The sequence below is a fragment of the Hippopotamus amphibius genome, chromosome 6 (genome assembly GCF_030028045.1).
Source record: "Hippopotamus amphibius kiboko isolate mHipAmp2 chromosome 6, mHipAmp2.hap2, whole genome shotgun sequence".
In the NCBI taxonomy this organism is placed as follows: domain Eukaryota; kingdom Metazoa; phylum Chordata; class Mammalia; order Artiodactyla; family Hippopotamidae; genus Hippopotamus; species Hippopotamus amphibius.
The window spans coordinates 161646846-161666504 of record NC_080191.1 but is presented as its reverse complement, the minus strand read 5'-3'; the positions used below and the strand labels follow the sequence as shown (position 1 = coordinate 161666504).

Genomic DNA, 19659 nt, shown 5'->3' with positions numbered 1-19659 from the left:
TGACATCTCAGCCAAAACAGAGGACAGATAACATCAAGTCGAAAGGCAGAGACAGAATATCGGATGATTGCGTTGGGATCCCAAAACATGTTAATAGTCTGGACCACTGGACTGAATCGAATGAGAGGTAATTGAATAAGGATGAAAATGAGGCCCTTCATCCCAAAGTACTAGTGGACTTCTCCCATATTAAGAAGTAACCTGGCAGCAGTGCTATCAAAAAAATGATAATGTGAGCTACACGTGTAATTTAAAATTTTCTAGTATCCACATTTTAAAAAGTAAAAAAAACAAAACAAAAAAAACCCCACCTCAGGTGTATTTTATAAAGTATTTTATTTCTCATTTTAATATATTTTACCAAATATACCCAGAATACTATCATTTCAACGTGTAATCAATATATAAAATTATTGAGCTACTTTACATTCTTTTTTTTGTACTAAGTCTTCAAAATCTAGTGTGTACTTTACACTTATAGCACCACTGAATTTGCACCAGCCACATTTCAAGTGCTCACAAGCCACATACAGCTCCCACATTGGACAGAGCAACTTTAGAGGGTTCTCATTGACACTCAGCCCTGTGAGCACACTGCCCTCTGATCATATCATTCGCAGGCTGGCTGCATTAATAGAGGTACCAGACCTAAAGCTGTACTACTCTTAAGTATGATTTCATTTAGTGGAAAGAGAAAGGGTCTGGGATCTTTGACATATAAATCACTGTGGAAGCTGTACCAGTGCCTACTGCTGGGACCTGTAGTCAACACTTGATCATGAGTACTGGTACCATGTCAATGACTAATAGCCTAGAATTTTTAAAAAGTGAACACTCATCCAACCATTTTTTCCTTTCTCCTGGAGTCCTTGGATATGTCTCTTTGTTCAGGGTAGATGTTTTTACTGGAGCTAATAGCAGCTTATCTGTTTTCAAGGAATAAAATCTTCCTTCCACTTCTAAGAACAACCAATGCAACTTTTCCAGTTGGTTTCAAGTTTCCATGTCCTGTTCCCGTTTCCAAAAACAGTGATTTCTGAGCACAAACACCCATCTAGGATTCAGGAATCTGGCAACATAGTCAATAGTGAATGCAGCTGAGGACCAGGAAGTAAACATAAATGTGCAGCCAAAATATGTTAGAAATGCAGAAAAGCTCAAGTTAAAATATATCACCCTTCATTATTTCCATTTTGCAGGTGAGAAAACTGAAGTTCAGAGAGGTTAACTGGCTTGCCCACTGTCACAGAACTGAATGTGATCCCAGGCCAACCACCCTTTCTGCTTCATTACGTATCTCATTGGAGTGACATTTTTCCTTGCAGGGCTGAAGACACTAGTATCTATTCTCTCACCATAACTATCTACAATACTTCTTCTACACCATTTATTTTCTCTCAGTAGAAATTGTGGATTCATGGTAGTTGAGAGTACATTCTCTCGAGCAGACTGCTTGGCTTCAAATGCCGGACCCACCACTTGTAAGCTGTGAGATGTAACTCCACTTCCTCATCTGTAGATTGAGGCTAACAGTCCCTCTTCCGTACAAACAGCCTCATCCATATAAAGTACTTGAACAGAAACTGGCCCATAGTAAGGACCCAATAAATATTTTCTACTCAATGAGTAAGAGAACAAGTTTTCAGCTGAAATCTCTGTACAACTTAGAAACTTTTGGCCTGAAGGGAACGTGCATATTGACCACTACATCCTCCTAAGCCCTCTCCTGGTAGGAGGCTTGCTGCCTCGGGGACCACCATTTTTAGGCAGCATTAACTTCTGGGAAGGAAGCTGTACCCTAGTGCAAAAAGCTTAGGCTTTCAAGCCTGGTTTTACAATCTTCCTGTCATCCCCACACCACCCTGTTGCTATGCTTTACTACAAGAAAATCTATGGAACTTTCATACAAGTCTTTCCACATTATAGCGTGCTTCAGAGAAAGCACTTTTAAAGTAAACTTAAAGCTCATCAAGAGTCAATAGTAAGGAATATTCTTTTTTAACTGTTCATTCATGGCTGTCTGGACCATGGACAAACAGTAGTGACAAAGGCCCATGAATATTCTTATTTGTACCAAAAGCTACAAAAAGTCTGGGGTCTTTCTGGCTAAGAATAGTAACTCTAGTTTACTATGTAACCAACTCTTGCAAAACCCTGGAAAAAATCAGCAAGTGAAAATAATGATTGCGAGCTCTCCTGGGCTGAGATATAGAAATGTTGATAATTATTCCTAAGAAATTCTTAACTACAGCAACTGAAGCATAATGAATATTAAATGTACAAAAGTCCATGAAACATACATATTTATGTGGTATGTTTGATTTCTAAGGCACATTTTCAGTATTTCAAACAAGCCTCTTAATTTTGCTATTTTCCTTCACAAGTGAACACACAGTTGGATCACGCAAGTCCAAAGAGTGTCTGATAAAGGTTAAAAGGTGTGCTTGTTCTTAACTGTTCTAAATGGAATGAAATTTCCTCCCCTCCCCCACCTTTCCCCTAATTTTTATAAAACAGGGCAAAATAATGAAAAGGCAATAGCAGCATTGGCTGCTGTATAGCGAAAGGTGGGAATGTTGCAGTATGGGAACCATACTGACGGCTAGAAGGCAGCTCCACACACACTCTGCAACAGCAATTGTTCAACGACATCGAAACATTCACTAAAGTAATGAAAAGTAGAGGGTGATTGGACCGTATAACGCAGAAAAGGGAAGGAGGTTCCAAGGTCAAATATATGAAAGTCATGTACCACCTGAATCAGGTGCTACTGGGAGAAGCAAATGTAATTTGCAACTCTACTACTTTAAATTCATTTTCTAGGGCCAACAGTTATCCTCGTTCTGAACACAAGCCAAAGCCTTCTTAAACATGAGGACAACTGAGAGTGGATACATGAAAAGTGCTTTCTAAACAGTAAAGCTTCCATGTCAGGTTCTATTATTCCCAAATTAAATGAGGGAAAATACTTTCTCATGGACAATTAGGTCTTTGTGTGACCTTGTTTCATCTACTCCAATCTCTAATTTTCTTGAGACTCCTTTCTAGAAAGTGCCATGTGTGTTTAATTGGGTATGGGAACTGGATGTTCACTGCTCTTTCACAGGTTTGTGCGTTCATCTTGCCTGATGGGAGGAAAACCCAACTAGGTCATATGCCCCAAGGAGGGAAATGAGGCTGAAGGAAAAATAACCAAAATAGAGATGGAAGGGACAACAGGGTAGCTACACCAACAAGAAACAGGAGTCAAGAAAAAATTGACAACAAAATGTATTTAAAAACAGACTTCTCCAGTTGGCATTTTGAATGAAATAGCTAACAATTAACTCCAACCCTTTATGTTGTGTCTTTTGCTCCTGGAGTCCTCTTGCAGCTTTAATTCTTGAAACTCAGGTGGCAGCACCAGACATAAATCCCCAAAGGGAGAGGTATTACTAAACCTTTTGCTGGTCATTCTTTCCTCAACACAAATGGACAAATTCTTAAGCCCTCTTATTTCATTTCATGACGATCATTAGAAGAAAAAAAAATTAAACCGAACTTGCATATTGAAAATGAAAACAAAAATACACACAAAAAAACCCTGCAGATAATAAATATCGCTGATTCACTTATTTTAAAACAAAGTCCAATTTTATTCACTCTTAATATCCTTGCAGTCCATTGTATACCTTCTGCACTGATCCTTGTTTCAGTAGCTGTTTGATACCTGAGGAAAGAATGAGCAAATGACTCCATTAACAAAAAAAGTGACTTGCCCAGAGTTTAAAGAGCATGTTTCCTGGGGAGGCTTTCAAAAGGCCTATGACAACCATGGATCCCAATTAAACAAGTAACTACCAATATCCAACTTTATCGCATGTGGATACCCATACACGCACATCCAAGGTGATCCCCTGTCTTTAAGCCTCAGGCACACAACACCCCACATACATCCCACAGAGAAGAGGCAACTGAAATGGACAGAAAGCTCTTCGGCTGTCTTGCCTTCCTTTGTCTTTGTCCTCTTTCCAGTTTTGACCTTTTTCACCTTTTCCTTTTTACTTAGGACCCATCAACTGGGTCCTCTTCTCAACTAGTCACTGCACACTTCACCCCTACGCCTCTAATCCTTCTAATATAAATCTCATCCTTCCTCGAACAGTAAACATTATACCCTCACCTTCTCTTGCTTCCTCTGATAACTGTTCTTTTGGAAAATCCACATCAAAAGTGATTATCAAAGAGCCCTTGATGTTGTTGTTGTCAAAGTTGGGGAGCCCTTCCCCTTTCTTCCATAGCTTGGCTCCCGGTCTGGTGATCTTATCCCGGGAAATATGTACCTGGAAAGCAAAAGGGCACGGACTGGAGCAGGACTGGTACTCTCGAAGTACAACACACAGCTTCCACTGAGCACTGGTACCCAGAGCTCATGTCATGGCTCAGAGCAGCGGGATGAAGGGGCAAGGGAAACATCATTAGGACAGTGCGAGCCAAAGAAAGAGAAGGTTTTCAGAAAGAAAAACCAAACACATAAAAAAGTAAGGCTTTTGCCAATGGAGACAGTAAAGACAAGACTGCCAAAGGCTGTGCAATCACCTCCGAGTAGCTGAGGGGTCTGTGGCACTCTTACTGCTAGATGCTCAGCAGCAGAGTGAGGAGAGGAGACAGAACAAAGCGTAAGCACTTGGTCCCCGTGGCTCCAAATGACTGACGTGGCTGAAGTAACCTCAACACCAGACACGCTTTAAAAGGACAGGAAGCGGGAGAACTGGTTTGCTTACCTTGTGACCATCCAAGTGAGTAATATCCATATCGAAGCCCACCAGAGACTCCACGAGGGAGACTGTCACGTTTGTGTACAAGTCATCTCCTCGCCTTTCAAATATCGGGTGCCTAGAACAGAACAAGGTAAAGATCATTACCTTCCAAAGTCTTTCTTTGGGAAGAGTTCAGAAAGTTTTTAGAAAAACCGTGGAAAAGGATGAATGCCACTCTTTCAAGAAATAAGCATTTATTAGACACTCCTTTGTGTGTACTATTCATTGAGACTGCAAAGTTGCATAAGATTTATTAAACCCTAATCTTAAGAAGCTTACAATCAGCAGAAGCCAAAGCATGTACTTAAAATACAAGTAACTGATGGAATACTACTCAGCCATAACAAGGAACGAAATTGAGTTATTTGTAGTGAGGTGGATGGACCTAGAGTCTGTCATACAGAGTGAAGTAAGTCAGAAAGAGAAAAACAAATACCGTATGCTAACGCATATATATATGGAATCTAAAAAAATGGTACTGATGAACCCAGTGGCAGGGCAAGAATAAAGATGCAGACAAAGAGAACCAACTTGAGGACACGGTGGGGTGGGGAAGGGGAAGCTAGGATGAACTGGAAGAGTAGCACTGACATATATACACTACCAAACGTAAAACAGATGGCTAGCGGGAAGCTGCTGCATAGCACAGGGAGATCAACTCAATGCTTGGTGATGATCTAGAGAAGTGAGATAGGGAGGGTGAAAGGGAGGCTCAAGAGGGAGGTGATATGGGGATATATGTATAAAAACAAACTGATTCACTTTGTTGTACACCGGAAACTGGCACAACATTGTAAAGCAATTATACTCCACTAAAGATCTGAAGGAAAAAAATATACAAGTGACTAGATTTTGGAAAAGAGAGAAGGATAACTTATGGCCGTGGGACTGGGGGAGAAGGGCATCAGAGACAGGTTGCTGGGGGGCTTCCAGAGCTGGGCTTGTAAGGCCAGATCAGCACTGAAGCTGCAGATAAGGTGAGTGCAGGGGAGGGTGGGGATAGGGCGAAAGGGAATTCTGGCAAAGATAAGGACTTCAGAAGGTACCAGTTTATTCAGAAAATAGCACATGTTCCAATTTCTCTGGGAAGTGATGAGAAAGACAAGATAGTAGAGGAACACTGGGGGAAAGATCACCGAGATTAAGGAGTGCTATGAAGGAAGAAAGTCCTTGGCACTGGGGGCCCATTTCTCCATATTTGTGTGGGAACCTTGTTTCAATGAGTCCTTAGAAGCACAGATATCACTGGTTTCCAAAGTGGTAACAAGAGACAAGTGATAAGAAAGCCTGAGTCCCAGGCAAAATTTTTATGTAAGTAGCACTGCACGTTGAAGAGAAGTCAACTGGAGAAGCTCCCCAGCAGTGGAAGAGTATGCCACAGAAGGTCCTCTCTATGGAAAAGTCTCCCATTCTTCAGTGGGACCATATTTCCTCAGTTAAAAGCTCTGGTCTCCTTGTCTGCTTCTCTTCCCCAGCTCCTTACTCATCATATCAAAGCTTTCCTCCCAACATCTTTTGGACCTGTAAGTCCTGAGTAAATAAATAACTGGACTCAATCCTAGGCTTCAAGCTCAAATCTTCAGTATGGTTGTAGAGTCACACATTTAGGGTATTAAGGGCATGACACAGAGGAAAAAGTCTGGAAGTGCCCTGGTGGCTACCCATAGTTCTCTAATCTGACTCCTCTGAAAAGCAAGGGCTAAAGATAAGACCTCTAAACTGAGATTACTTACTTGACAACTTTGATTCGGAACCGTAAGTCTCCTGGCTCTCCGTCCACATGAGGCTCACCTAATCAGAACAGGTAACAGCACACTGTAAGCCACGCAAGTTGAACACAGCAAGTCTATCTGGCAGTTGAGAGAATTTTTTAAAGCCACTACCTTAGGCTTTGACTGTCAAGCATATCTGTGAGAGCAGTGTCTCCACCTGGTTATATCAAGACTCAGATTATTAGTGGGGATCACCTGTGCCTCAGGCACGGCAATAAATAACTTGACCTATTTCCTAAACAAAGAATGATTCACCGATCTCCTGACTCTGATGTTTTAAAACTATTTTTCTTATACAGTTTTAAATTTAACCCTAAAGAGAGGCCTGAGAGCATCTAATTAATGCCAACTAGAGTTACGTATCTTCTTTCATTGCTGAGTTAAAATTAATCCATTAAGTTCTGACCATCTTAAACTTTGACATAACTTAGGCTACTTGACAGTAACTTTTGGCCATGATATTCAAAGGGTAAACAGTAACGCCACTGCTTTACCAGGATGCTTAAGGATGGTCATAAAAGCCCTTCTGTGTCCTAAAACTGACTGAAATTATGTTGCATATGATATATGCATTTACTATGTGGCCACGATGTATGGGGTCAGATGGGGGTAGGAGGTATTCATAAGCAGGCAGAGAGCAAAAAGTTATAATAAAACATCAATATCAATATCTCACCTTCTCCGATAAAGGGATACTCCATGCCATCTCTCACCCCAGGTTCAATTTCAACCTCTAGTGTTCGTTCTTCATTCACTAGTCTGAGACAAAGAGAATTTAAAAGGAGAAACAAATGAAAATATAACCCAAACCCCAGATACAGATAAAGTTTTATCTACTCAATCAGAGCTTTTTCTTGGAAGACTATCCTGTATCTACAGATGACAAAGACACCTGATATCCATTTACACCCTCCACCTGCCAAAAGCCAGGGCTAAGCGTCTATATATCACATAACCGTTGCAACTGCTGACTGAAAAAGCCTGCAGTAGACTGACTGCCTTGAAGCGAGTGATCAGTAACAGAGAAGACGACTCACACTTACATAAATGTGCACCTGGAAGGACAGCATCATGTTTATCAGAAAATCTAACAAGAGATTTTATCCTATTTGATTTTTTTCCCTGATCCCACAAATAACTGAGCTAGTTTTAATATATACAATTGAAAGTTCAATTAAATAGTGGTATTTATAGCATAATCAGCAAATAGTACCTTCTCTAATCTGAAATGTTAGCTGTACGTAGAAGATTGCTCTGAATATTCCATGTAGGAAAAAGGAAACATTCCAAGCAGGAAAAAGGAAAAATATCAATGTTTTTGTTAAGTATATTCAGAAATAAAGGGCACTGCTTATTAGTTCATAAACAAAAAGGAGATATTCAGAAGAGCTACTTATGGAAAAAATTAAAATGTACATCTCTTTGCTCCATCCTCTGGTAGAACAAGAGGAAGAGAGAGAAGGATGGGGGAGAGGGAGGGAAAAGAAAAATCTCGCTATGGACCATCGGCATTTTATTAGACAAATGAGATGATTAAAGTCCTTTGGCAGAGCAAGGAAGGTGCTACCACTTACTTGACATTTGGGCACTCATCGCAGACCACCTCCTGGGTCATCTGGAAGCGCCCGGGGCCCAACTGGGTGGTCCGCATCTCCTGCCTGCAATTGCACTTCCGTTTGCCAGGGGCCTGCCTTGCCACAGGTTTGTTTCTAACCACCTGGAAAGTACACACACAGCATCAGCTTCTCTCTCATGTCCCACAGCCTTTGGTTTCCGCACCTGCCGGAGCTGGCACCTCCCCTTCTCTCCCCAGCCATCCCTCAGGGAGACCTGCAGCTGAGAGAAGTCTTGGAGGAGTTACAAGTCAGCCCCCACACAGGACTGGAGCAAATGGATCTCTGACTCAAATTCTAAAGCTGGAGAAGAGAGAGGAGGGTAAGAAAGAAGAGAACTGAAAGATAGTGTATATGGGGTCACCCTTTCTAAGCCACGACGAAATACTACTGAGTATTAAAACAGTCCAAAGAATTACTATCTCTTGAGAAATCAGAGCTGTGTAAAGCATAAGCCCTGAAGAACAACCACAGCCTTCAAAAGCTGGTATGTGGCTCCCACCCCAGGATTAGCCACGATTCACCTCATGAAAACACTTCCTTGTTTCAGGCAACTCAATCTGGCAGTGTTTTCCAGTGCTATCTCAATTCAGATACTCTAACCCGTAAGAAAAGACACAATGATCATCTCCTTGTAGCTGACGGCAATCAAACATTCTGATCCCTCTAAATCACTGGAAACCAAAATATATGAAGAAATGTACTCCTGTTTTTGCCTGTTTGATTAGTCAAGCACCTACTAATCACAGGGCACACGCTCATGTAGCTGGAGGGCAAGAATGCTTGGAGAAAAATCCCTCAAAGCCTATGAACATATGGAAAGCTCAGGTCAACAGAATAAATATCAATGACAGTAATTAGAGCCAACACTTTATAGCACTTAGCATGTGCCAAGGAAGGCCCTAATCACATATATTTATGAACTCATTTAATCCTCACACCAGTTTTATGAGGTAGATGCTGCTATTATCTCCATTTTTCAGAGGAGGTAATGAAAACCCAGAAAGGCTCAGTAATATGGCTAAGGTCACACAGCCAACGTATGGCAGAGCCCGGATTCTAAACCAGACAGTCTAGCTCCAAAGTCTGTGCTTTTAACCACTATGCTCTCTCAAGGTAATTTTTTCTTAAAAAGAATTTACCATGGGGGCATTTAAATAGCAAGGTCACATACATCGTTTACAATAATTAGATTAAAAAGGAATTTGTTTAGGAGCGTGCTAACTGCAAAAAGTGATGCACGTTATGTATCAGCAATGATTACAGACAACAGGTCTGCAAGGGAACATGGAAAATTACTCTTTTTACCTGGATATATGTACAAGACCTCCTAAAAGCATTGTTTGGAATTGAAAAAAACTGGCAATAACCTATAGGCCTATTGATACAATGTGGTCACAATGAAATTCTATTCAGCAGAATTATAGCTATAAGCAGCAACATGGATGAATCCTGACAATATTAAGAGTCAGTAAGAAAGGCCAGCTGCAGAAGATAATGTATATATGTATCATTTTTACAAAGTCAAAAACAATGAAAGTATACAACATATTATTCAGGTATTCCTATATATGTAATAAAACAAACAAACACGAGTGGCAAGGGAACAATAAAGACAAAACTCAGGATATTAGGTAGTCGCCTTGGAAAGCAGGCAGGGGAATGAATGGAACAGGGAAGGAGCATGTAGGTGGATATAAGTCCTGGTATTGTTTTACTTAGTTCTTGGGCTGAGTGATGAGTTCATGAAACAATAACAGCATATCATGAACCAAGGAATACGATTAACTCAATTCTATACACTTCCCCACCCCCTAAAAGACAGAGAAGGTACCCAGAAACCTCTTGTTTGTAGTCATAAGAACACATTCTGGGAGTCCATATGAATAGCTGTATAGTTTGGACTTACTTCTACAAAATTTCCTGCATACACTTCTTCCAAAGTGACTTCTAGATCTACAATAATATCACTTCCTCTTGGAATATTTCTGTCTTGCTGACGAGGGGTTCCTCCAAACATGAAACCAAAATCTCCAAAGAAGCTGTTGGTAAGTGTAAAGTCATCAGGAAAAGAAGTCAGAGTTCACCTCTTACAATTTTAGTTTTCTTCACATTAATACAATATTGTGTCCTACCAATGAGCAAGACTGAAAGACATTTTTAATACATTGGAGTCATATATCATACACAATTTTTAATTGTATCTATATAGTATCAACTATATTGCCCCAACACAAAAAAATTTACTTTTTTAATATTGTCCAGGCACACAGTACAGTGTATACAGTATGCCAATTAATTCTTAATCCATGAAAAAATAATCTCTTTCAATACTGACGAACATCAGGATATAATGGAGCTAGTGAGGAAGGGTATAGTATATATGAATCCATGTACTGCTGAACCTAACGGTAATTTTGGACATTTGTAGTATTCATCTTAAATGCTTTTTAGAAACTAACTTTGGTGAAACAAGCTACTGCTTTGTACAAAAATCTTGGATACATAATTAAACTAAAAAAGCATCAGCCTTAGTAAAACTCTGGATCTTACAGAAAAGGAAGTTCTAGTCTCATAACACCAAAATTAGTGTTAAGTAACAGAAACATCACTTTGAGGTTAATATAAACAATGACATTTAACTGTATAGGAGTTCTAATCTTAATGTTAAATTTTGGTTATTAAGAAGCCTCAGATGTTAGCACAGTGATGACAAACAAACAACCCCTCCAACCCCTCTAAACAAAACCAAACCAAACAAAACCAAACAAAACAAAATCCTATCTCGGTGAATGGATTCCCTGAATCTTTCCTGGGTATCACTTCTCACTGCCAAGGGGTTCAAACAGGACACTTCCCTGGTAGGCTAAAGCAGCCAAATCAATCCTGGGGAAGAGAAAGATTTCCTAATTATATTACTCACACATCTTCACAAGTCCTAAAAATCTACTGTCACCCCCAAACACTAAATGAGGGAAGCTATTGTAGCAAGAGTGATTCTTACTTCTTTTGGGGAAGGGCTCACAAAACTCCTTGAGAATCTGAAGAAAGCAATGCTTTCTCTTCCCACAGAAATGCATATTCAAACATCTTTTTATTTATAACTTGACTTGAAACTGCAGATCAAGATCTCCTATGTATTATGCGTCATCAGGGCCTATGAAGATTCAAATGCTCACCAAAGAGGGGCTCAAAGAGCGGGAAGGAAAGATGTTTATTATTCCAGCCACTCTGCACTCCCAGAAAGCTGGGCCCAGCAAGAGATGAGGCGCTTCTAACCCAACTCCTTCCACCAGCGCTGACTACCATAATCACCCCTCTTTGTTAACAGGATGAAGAGGCAGCTCTGCGTATGAGAGTAGGAATTTCTCTCTCTGCTTACAAGAATCACTGTGCTCATTAAATGGTTTGCAGATTCTAAGACAGCAAGGAGATAAAATGAACTGGTTTCCCACATATCCCCCCCCCCCCCCCCCCCCCCCAAACACAGTCAGGGTTGATTTAACGGATATGGTCGGCTAGATGGACATCCCTTTTAGTGCTACCTGTCTTTTCTGGAGCTTTGTGAAAACACAGGAGTATATTCTCACAGAAAGTATGATGAATGACCTTGTGGTCAAGGATCGGTTGAGCTGTACTCTTCAATAAAAGCTTCTGAACAAGGGAGCGAGGATAATTCTTTAATAATCACGAAGTGATCCATTCTCAGACACTAATGCCTTGCAGATGGATAAATTACTTACTGTGAAAAGATGTCTCCATGGGAGCTCTGATGCCCATCTTTTAATCCCTCTTCACCATAAGTATCATATTGTTTCCGTTTCTCACTATCTGACAGAACCTGAGGGTAAAAGCCAGTGGAGGAAAAGATTGAGTCGGCTATATTCAGGTAAGGTGCATTGATTCACATTTATGTTTTTGTTTTTGTTCTTTTAAACTCTGATACTTTGCGCAACACTTTAGCGGAATGCAAATTTCAGTATGTAAGGTATTAAGGCATGCTTATAAAGTTATTTTCTTTATCAGACTAAATTCTTTGATCGGTGTTCATTTTGTAACTTTCTACAATGCTCAATTCATGTTTTTAATTTAAATTTATCAAAATTCACCTAGCCACATAAAATATCATATTGGAGATTAGCAGCGTGGCTATGAATGTAAGGGCGGTAACAGGAAAGAGGTGAGAGGAATTCTTCAGGTTTACTTCCCATGCTGTTTGACTCCAATGCTCAGGCTGCTAACCACTATGCTATATTCTCTCTCTAAACTATAAACCAGGACATGACTATGACAGATGGTCATCAGTCACAGCAGCAGTAAATTAGGACAGCCTTCAAGTTTGCTCAGCCCTACCTGTCTATACCATAACCCCTGCCTCCCACTACCACATACACATTAAGAGATTGGCAGGTCAAGGGAATCAAATGACAGGTCTCCAGAAAGGTCTACACTGCAGTATTTTCATATTCCCTTTTCATTCTTTTGATATACGTAGAAATCCATTTGTGAAAGAATGCTGCCTGCCACATATAGCTCATAACCTCCTGAGTTTGAACTGCAAAGAGAGAAAACTGACACTGCTCTATGAAGGATGCTCAAGCTCAACTTCACAACTTGAAAAGACTTTCTAAAGTTGTAATGGTTTTTAGAAAAGTACATACTCAGTCATAGGTATATGCTTTCTCATTGGGACTACTGCATATACAGAAATAAAGAATGTAAAACAAATAAGCTTATTTGTACTTCTTCAAAACGTTCTTCAAAATTTGCCTTCCAAATAAAAGCTTCCCAATTAGAGCATTCTGAAACAAATGCACACATACAACTTTGAAAATTAAATAACTATGCTCTTTGATACTCTTAAACTCCTATTTAGACAGCAAACTGAAGGAGAAAGTTATTTCAAAGCCACACTTGTGTTGGCTGAGGAAAAGCAAGGCTGGAAGTAGATGGGGTTGCTGACTCAGCAAAAGAAAGGGAAGATCTAATTGGCACATGTAAATAGGACACACTTTTGGCTCAGGGCCTGAATGATGTGTGAGGAGCCACAGCAAAACTCAACTAACATTTAAGATACATTTAGAAGGATAAAAAGAAATTCAGTGTACAAGAGTGCAAGCACTCTTAAAAGCAAAGACAAATGGGTTAGTCTAGAAGTGACCAGAGTACTCAACTAAAGCCACTGTGATAGACCAAGTGAGAAAAAAATAGTTTGGTAAATATCCTAAAAAAATAGTCACTTTGGGGAGGTAGAAATTGGCAGAGTTAACTTAAAAAACAAAAACTCATTATTATGTGACCTGGATTTCCAATATTTTCACTTTCAGGTCTACTTCTCTGTTCTTGTCTTGGCAAAGAAATGAATCCCACATTTGGGTCCATAAGAAACACCATTCCAAAATCCCAAAACAAAGAGTATTTTTAAGTCAGCCTCTTTTTAGACACAGGAGGCATCTGTAATAACTCCCCCCAAACTACCCTTAAAGTTATCTATTACCATTCACTAACTCCTCACTTTTCTTCTAGGGAATGCAACTTCATTCCATAGTCTTGGAAACTTTTATTTTTAAAAGAAAGAAAGGAGTTTCTTAGTTGATTGGCCAACCAACCACAGAGTCTCAACTAATTAAAATGCCAGCAGTAATTCCAGATCAGTAGAGAAGACAGATTTGTATTCACAAAAGACTCAACTTTAACTGGGATTCTGATTTATGGACACTAATTTATCTAAGGACCAAAGGCAGGCAATCAAGTGAATGACAAAAAAAAAGAAAATCTGAACCAGTGACCAGAGAGGTTCTTAGAGTCAAACTGCAGTCTCATGAAAGATCTATGTATAGCCTGCCTAGGTCATGGCTAAAGAACACGGTAGAGTCTTTAAAGAGTGTGGTAAATTCTTAGCAACAGTTTCCCCAGAAAATATTTTTGATTATCAGTTTCCTAGCAAGCAATAGGAATACTCATGGGAAATACAGTGCAAAATATGGAATCCATATTAACAACAAGAAACAAAATGTTAACATAAGGTAGTTTAGGAGGGTCCACCAACCCTCTCAAGTTTATTTGTGGGCCTGAGGTTAGCAATTTCAGTCTTACAGGTGTTGAGAGAAGAAAGGGAAACCCCATTAGTTCTAGGTTTCAGCTGGGTATAAGTTACTGTTTTAGTTCATTTACTTTTTAATCTAGGAGGCCTTGGGATCCCTTCCTTCTGGGTTTTTCCACTAAAACACTTTTCAGATTTGTTTCCAGGCTTCTCACTACATAGGGATTTAATTTGAACTCAGAAGTTGTAGCTCCTTGACTTTTGGAGTCAAATTCTTTTTTTCTGCACCCTTTAGAAAATAGGAATAAATGGTGACTTGAATTGATAACACTGTATTGTATAACTGAAATTTGCTAAGAAAGCAGAACTTCAATGTTCTCACCACAAAAAAAAAAAAAAAAGAGGCGATGGATTAACTAGATGGGTGAAATCCTTTCACAACATTATCAAATTATCACAATGTACACTGTAAATATCTTATAATTTTATTTGTCAATTATATTTCAATAAAGTTGAAAAGAAAAAGTATAACTACAGATCTCATTCTATTTCTAGGGGAAAGGTGAATTGCAACACATGCAAAACAGCTAACACCTAAATGAATACCTATGAAAGATTATCAGTAGCTTATTTGTAAAATTTGTTCACCATAGTGTTGAAAGGTTCTGTGTATAATGGTTTTTCAAATAGTAAAAAGATTATTAAACGTTCAGTAAATATTCTTCTGTGTTGTTAAAAATGAAAAGAGAAAAAAAAAGAAAATGGGAATAAGAATATGCCTGGCTCTACTATATTTCATGGTGTCCTAATGAAGATTAAATGAGATGATACACCTGAAAGTGTTATGACCTCTAGATTAGAGGTGACAAATTCAAACTATCGCTGTGTTTTCTTTGATCTGCATGTAAAAGAAAATTTTAAATTCAATTAGTTACCAACATTTTACAACCAGGCGAATTTACCAAAAAAATCAGGATTTCCACTCCTCTTGAAAAATTAAATCTGGCAACACTGTGCAAACACAGTGTTTGCATACAGATGGCAAAAACTGGCTGGTGTTGACTAACAGCTGTTCCCTTGAAATGGGGCAAGAAGTCTTCAGCTTGTCACAGTCCTCTTCAATCCCTACTGATTCCTAACATGGAGGTAGCATATCCACTCTCCTGTTTTATCTTACACCTGCCCTGCATGTTATCTGCCTGGTCCATATGGGCACATGTGGATTTGCAATCCTCATTTCGATTTTGTTTGTTTCTGGCTCCAACTCTCAAATGGACTGACTGATGATCATTTTACTTATTAACCTACCAATCCTACTTTCTTTACTTCATCTTTTTCAACATTACTCTCCTTAACAAAACAAATACTGATATGAAAAGGGCAGGAAGTAGCACCTACTAACATTAATGTACAACATAGCATCAAGCACTACTCTTACCTATTGTCTATTTTTTTAAAACAGTGACCTGAAAAATGGGACTGTTACTCTGTTACCTGGTTTTTTTTTTTGTATCTGTAGGTTTTATTCATACTTTATCCTTTGTCCTGCCTCACCTCATAAGCAGCACCCAGATCCTGGAATTTCTCCTGCGCTCGAGGATCATCCGGATTCCGGTCAGGATGAAGCTGTAGGGCTAGTTTCCTGTAGGCCTTTTTAATATCCTTTATAGAGGCACTGCGAGGCACCCCCAAGATCTTATAGAAATCTCGCCTGGGGGGTGGGGGAGAAGGAGAAGATACTTCATTAAAGAGTTAATACATTGCATTTTTAAAAGTAAAATTTTTTCCTTTACATTTAGGTTTGTGTCTGAGGTAGGAAAATGGAGGCACACATGTGACACACAGAAAAGAATGACTAAAAATGACTAAAAGGAGAACACACCAGAATTTGTAACAAGTCTCACATACTGAAGTAATCACAGGAAGCTATATACTTTTTTTAAAAATTTTATTTATTTATTATTTTTTGGGGGGCTACACCAAGTTCAATCATCTGTTTTTATAAACATATCCCCATATTCCCTCTCTCCCTCGACTCCCCCCCCAACCTCCCTCGAGTCCCCCCCATCCTCCCCCTCCCAGTCCTCTAAGGCATCTTCCATCCTCGAGTTGAACTCCCTTTGTCATACAACAACTTCCCATTGGCTATCTATTTTACAGTTGGTAGTATATATATGTCTGTGCTACTCTCTCGCTTCATCTCAGCTTCCCCTTCACCCCCCGCCCCCCCCAAACCTCAAGTTCTCCAGTCCATTCTCTGCATCTGCGTCCTTGTTCTTATCACTGAGTTCATCAGAGGCTATATACTTTTTGAACAATGTTAGAATTATTCAAAGTATCTCTGGCATTCTTCTCTTAGAACTACCTTTAGTCAAGAAAATCATTTCCTTATTTTATGGTCACACATTATTTTCAATCAAGAATTGTAAAATCAAATTGATTCTCTTTTTTCTTCCCTATTACTGACTTCAAATGACTTTTGACTGTTTCCAAAGGTCAAAGGAAAATCATCAAAGTATGATTTTCTTTGTTCAAAAAGATTATGTCACAGAAATGTTCTAACAGTGGCACTTTTGGAATGTTAAAGATGACGTGACTGAAGTTAATTTCAGAGGTTAACAGTCAAAGCCCAGAAAAAGCTTGGAGAAAGAATAACACGCGTTTAAATGTATGAGTTGTGGAGTTTTTTGCTGAGAGAGAGAGAAAATATCAATTTTGCAGTCATTATTAGTAGTCACACTGGTTTGTCTAGGTCAGATCTTAATTAGAGACAGCTGCTGGAACCGATATGCAGGCGCCTATAAGTCTCAGCAGCTGCAAATATGCACATGGCATGAGCTAGGAGATGAAGTGGAGATCCACCGACCTCCTTGCCAGGAACTATGCTGGAACCAAACTAATTGTAAAGAAAATCTTTGCAGGAAGGGCCAATGGGAAGACAGAATAAGACTAGTAAACTTTCAAGGCAGGGACTGTATCCAGCCCATAAACGACACCAATAAATACTCGCTGAATGACATAAATAAGCATGCTCACAAAAGTCTATTCCTTTTGCCAGAGTCACTTTAGCCAGCAGATATTATTCTGCAAATGCATTCTCTCAACCAAGGGGATGGGAAACTTCTTCACATGAAGATGATGTAGTAGCAATGGTAATTTTAAAATGCAGCGGGGAAAAAATGCATTGGGGTAACAAGATCCACGTAGTATACGACCGAACTTTAAAAGATGTATTTCACAGGTTCTTAGTCACACTTGAGGAAAATCATTTTATGTGGAAGTTTTTAAAATGATCACTGACAAGGAGTTCCATGAGGAGTATTTACACGCTCGTCGTTCCCCCGCAAAAGAAAATCTGCCCAAACTTGACATCTCTTGAGACAAGAACTAAATAAATCAAAGGTTCACTAATGTTAATGACAAAAGAGCTAGCTATATAAAAAATGAGGCTTATTTAGGATATACTTAAAATAAAAATGCTTAAGTAACAGCTGAGGAAAATACAGGGAAAAGATGGCTGGCATAGCTCAGCATCATTACCGTTCCCAAGAGACTCCTTTACGGAAGACGAAGTTTACAGCTACAGTATTAATATTTACACTGACATCTTGTTTAAACAAATTAGAGTACCCATTGCGTTAAGTGCAAAAAGCACTAACAAAAACATGTTAAAAAACCAATAAAGCATTACCTAGAAAAACTTAATTTTAATTTTAGAAAGTTAAGATGTTTCACAAGAAAAAAAATAAAGTTTAAGCATATATGCACAGGGTAAAAACTTTTCAGAGAATGACAAGCAAGAGCTTAAAGTTTACAGCTCGGCTAGGTAGCGCTTTCTCCATTCAGAGCAACCTATAAATTTGTCAGAAGCTAAGATGTTACTATTCTCCACATCCTAAAAAAGGAGCCTGGCACAGCATATCCTGTGGTTGCCAGCCCTACAGGATAGTGGATCTTAAAGACTGGAGAATCTCAAGAGTTCAGGTGGTCCTACTTCCTCCAAACAGGTGGCATGTTATCATCCTTACGTCACAGGTGAGAATTTAAGTGTTCCTTCAAGGTCACATAATTCGTAAGTGGGGTAGGGGTGGGTGGGCTACAATCCCAGTCTACTGCCTATTGGTGAACATTTTTTTTCCCTGCTCGTAATACCAGTCAGCTTCCCAAGAATGTTCCACGGAGACAGACAGTAAGGCATGATGACAGCTTAGGCTCAGTATCTCAGGAAGCTGAGAAATATAAGGGCTCTCCCAAGGGTCTGCCTTGCTCCCTCCATCCAATTTCTTTCAGTCCCAGCAGGGGACTGTTCCCTACCTGTTCTCCCCACTTCCTCACTTGGCCTGGGGTCATGACCCACCCACTTTAATGTCAGCCCAATGGCTCGTTGCAAGTTCCACACTGTATCGTCGTCTCCTCCAGCCCAGCAGCCTCATCATCCCACGTCGCTTTTGGCACTGAATCCAACCCTCACGCCTCTGGGCAAATCCAGCTCTAGGGCTTCTGGGTCTAAGCCCCTCTCACCCGTGTCACCCACTGCTCTCCTCGCCGCCCCACCAGCCTGGCCCCACACCACCCGCGCCTCCACCGCACCGCCTCCCCACAGCGACGCCCCTCTCCACTCCCCCAGTCTGACAAAGCCCCCTCCTCCCCCCAACCTCCTCCCCAGCCAAGACCGACTTAAGGGCCCCGTGCCCGCGGACGCTGGCTCCTCACCCGGCAATCACGGCCCCGATGAGGTACAGCAGCAACAGGCAGAAGGTGCCCAGGTTCTGCGGGGCCATGGTCTCTCCGTGCCGGCCCCTGCCCCTCGCAGTCTTCACAGCCTCCGCCGCCGCGTCGGCTCGCCAGCCCAACCGGTGCTGAGAGCCCGCCTCACGCCGGGGCCTCCGAGTTAGTCCGGAGCGACAGCTAGCTTGCCCCTTCCTCTACCAGTCCACTTCCCGGGAGTCCCGAGTCCCGGCGAGAGAAGCCCCCCGCGGGCCAGAGCCAATCGCCGCTCCGGACATCACACGCGGCCGGCGCCTCAAAGCCAATCAGCGCAGTACACTTCACCTCCGAGGTGGCGCGGCCGGCCAGTTAGGCTTCGGAGCTGCGGCCGCAGCTCCCAGCCAATGAGAAAGGGAAACGTCAGAGCATCGCGCCGCCGCAGGAATCCGCTCAGCCGCGGCACCTGCGAGTCGGGGGGAAAAGACGTAAAGACTGGCGGTGAGGTAAGGGTGCCAGAGCCGGCAGCAGCGGTACATGGTCTCCCTCCGCCCGCCCCCTTGGACTCTCCACCAATCACGAGGCTCCTCCCCCAGCGCGGGCCAATTGTGGGAGGCAGGTTTTATCTTGGGTACGAGTCTCGGAATTTCATTCATAGCTAGGCTCTGGACGCCGGGGAGGAGGGACGCGGGCGACATGGGCGGGGACAATGACTCCGAGCCAAGGAT

General features: G+C 40.9%; 1 protein-coding gene across 1 annotated transcript; it reads right to left on the bottom strand.

Annotated features, from left to right (window-relative positions):
• Positions 1–3252: 3252 nt before the first annotated feature.
• Positions 3253–19300, bottom strand: DNAJB11 (DnaJ heat shock protein family (Hsp40) member B11). Its single transcript, XM_057740159.1, has 10 exons — positions 18941–19300; positions 15782–15938; positions 11928–12025; positions 10094–10226; positions 8146–8288; positions 7248–7330; positions 6533–6590; positions 4764–4875; positions 4163–4322; positions 3253–3709 (listed from the first exon to the last, which is right to left on the bottom strand). Exons 1-10 carry the CDS (start codon positions 19006–19008, stop codon positions 3645–3647), a joined length of 1077 nt encoding a protein of 358 aa, XP_057596142.1. The 5' UTR covers positions 19009–19300; the 3' UTR covers positions 3253–3644.
• Positions 19301–19659: the final 359 nt, after the last annotated feature.

Bases quoted from the DNA above. Each gene is read 5' to 3' on its own strand.
- DNAJB11 (XM_057740159.1), bottom strand. From the start codon at position 19,008: ATGGCCCCGCAGAACCTGGGCACCTTCTGCCTGTTGCTGCTGTACCTC. The intron at 12,026-15,781 runs GTGAGGCAGGAC...TTTTACCCTCAG, and splicing joins ATCTGGGTGCTGCTTATGAG to GTTCTGTCAGATAGTGAGAA. The intron at 7,331-8,145 runs GTAAGTGGTAGC...TCTTTGTCTCAG, and splicing joins GATGAGTGCCCAAATGTCAA to ACTAGTGAATGAAGAACGAA.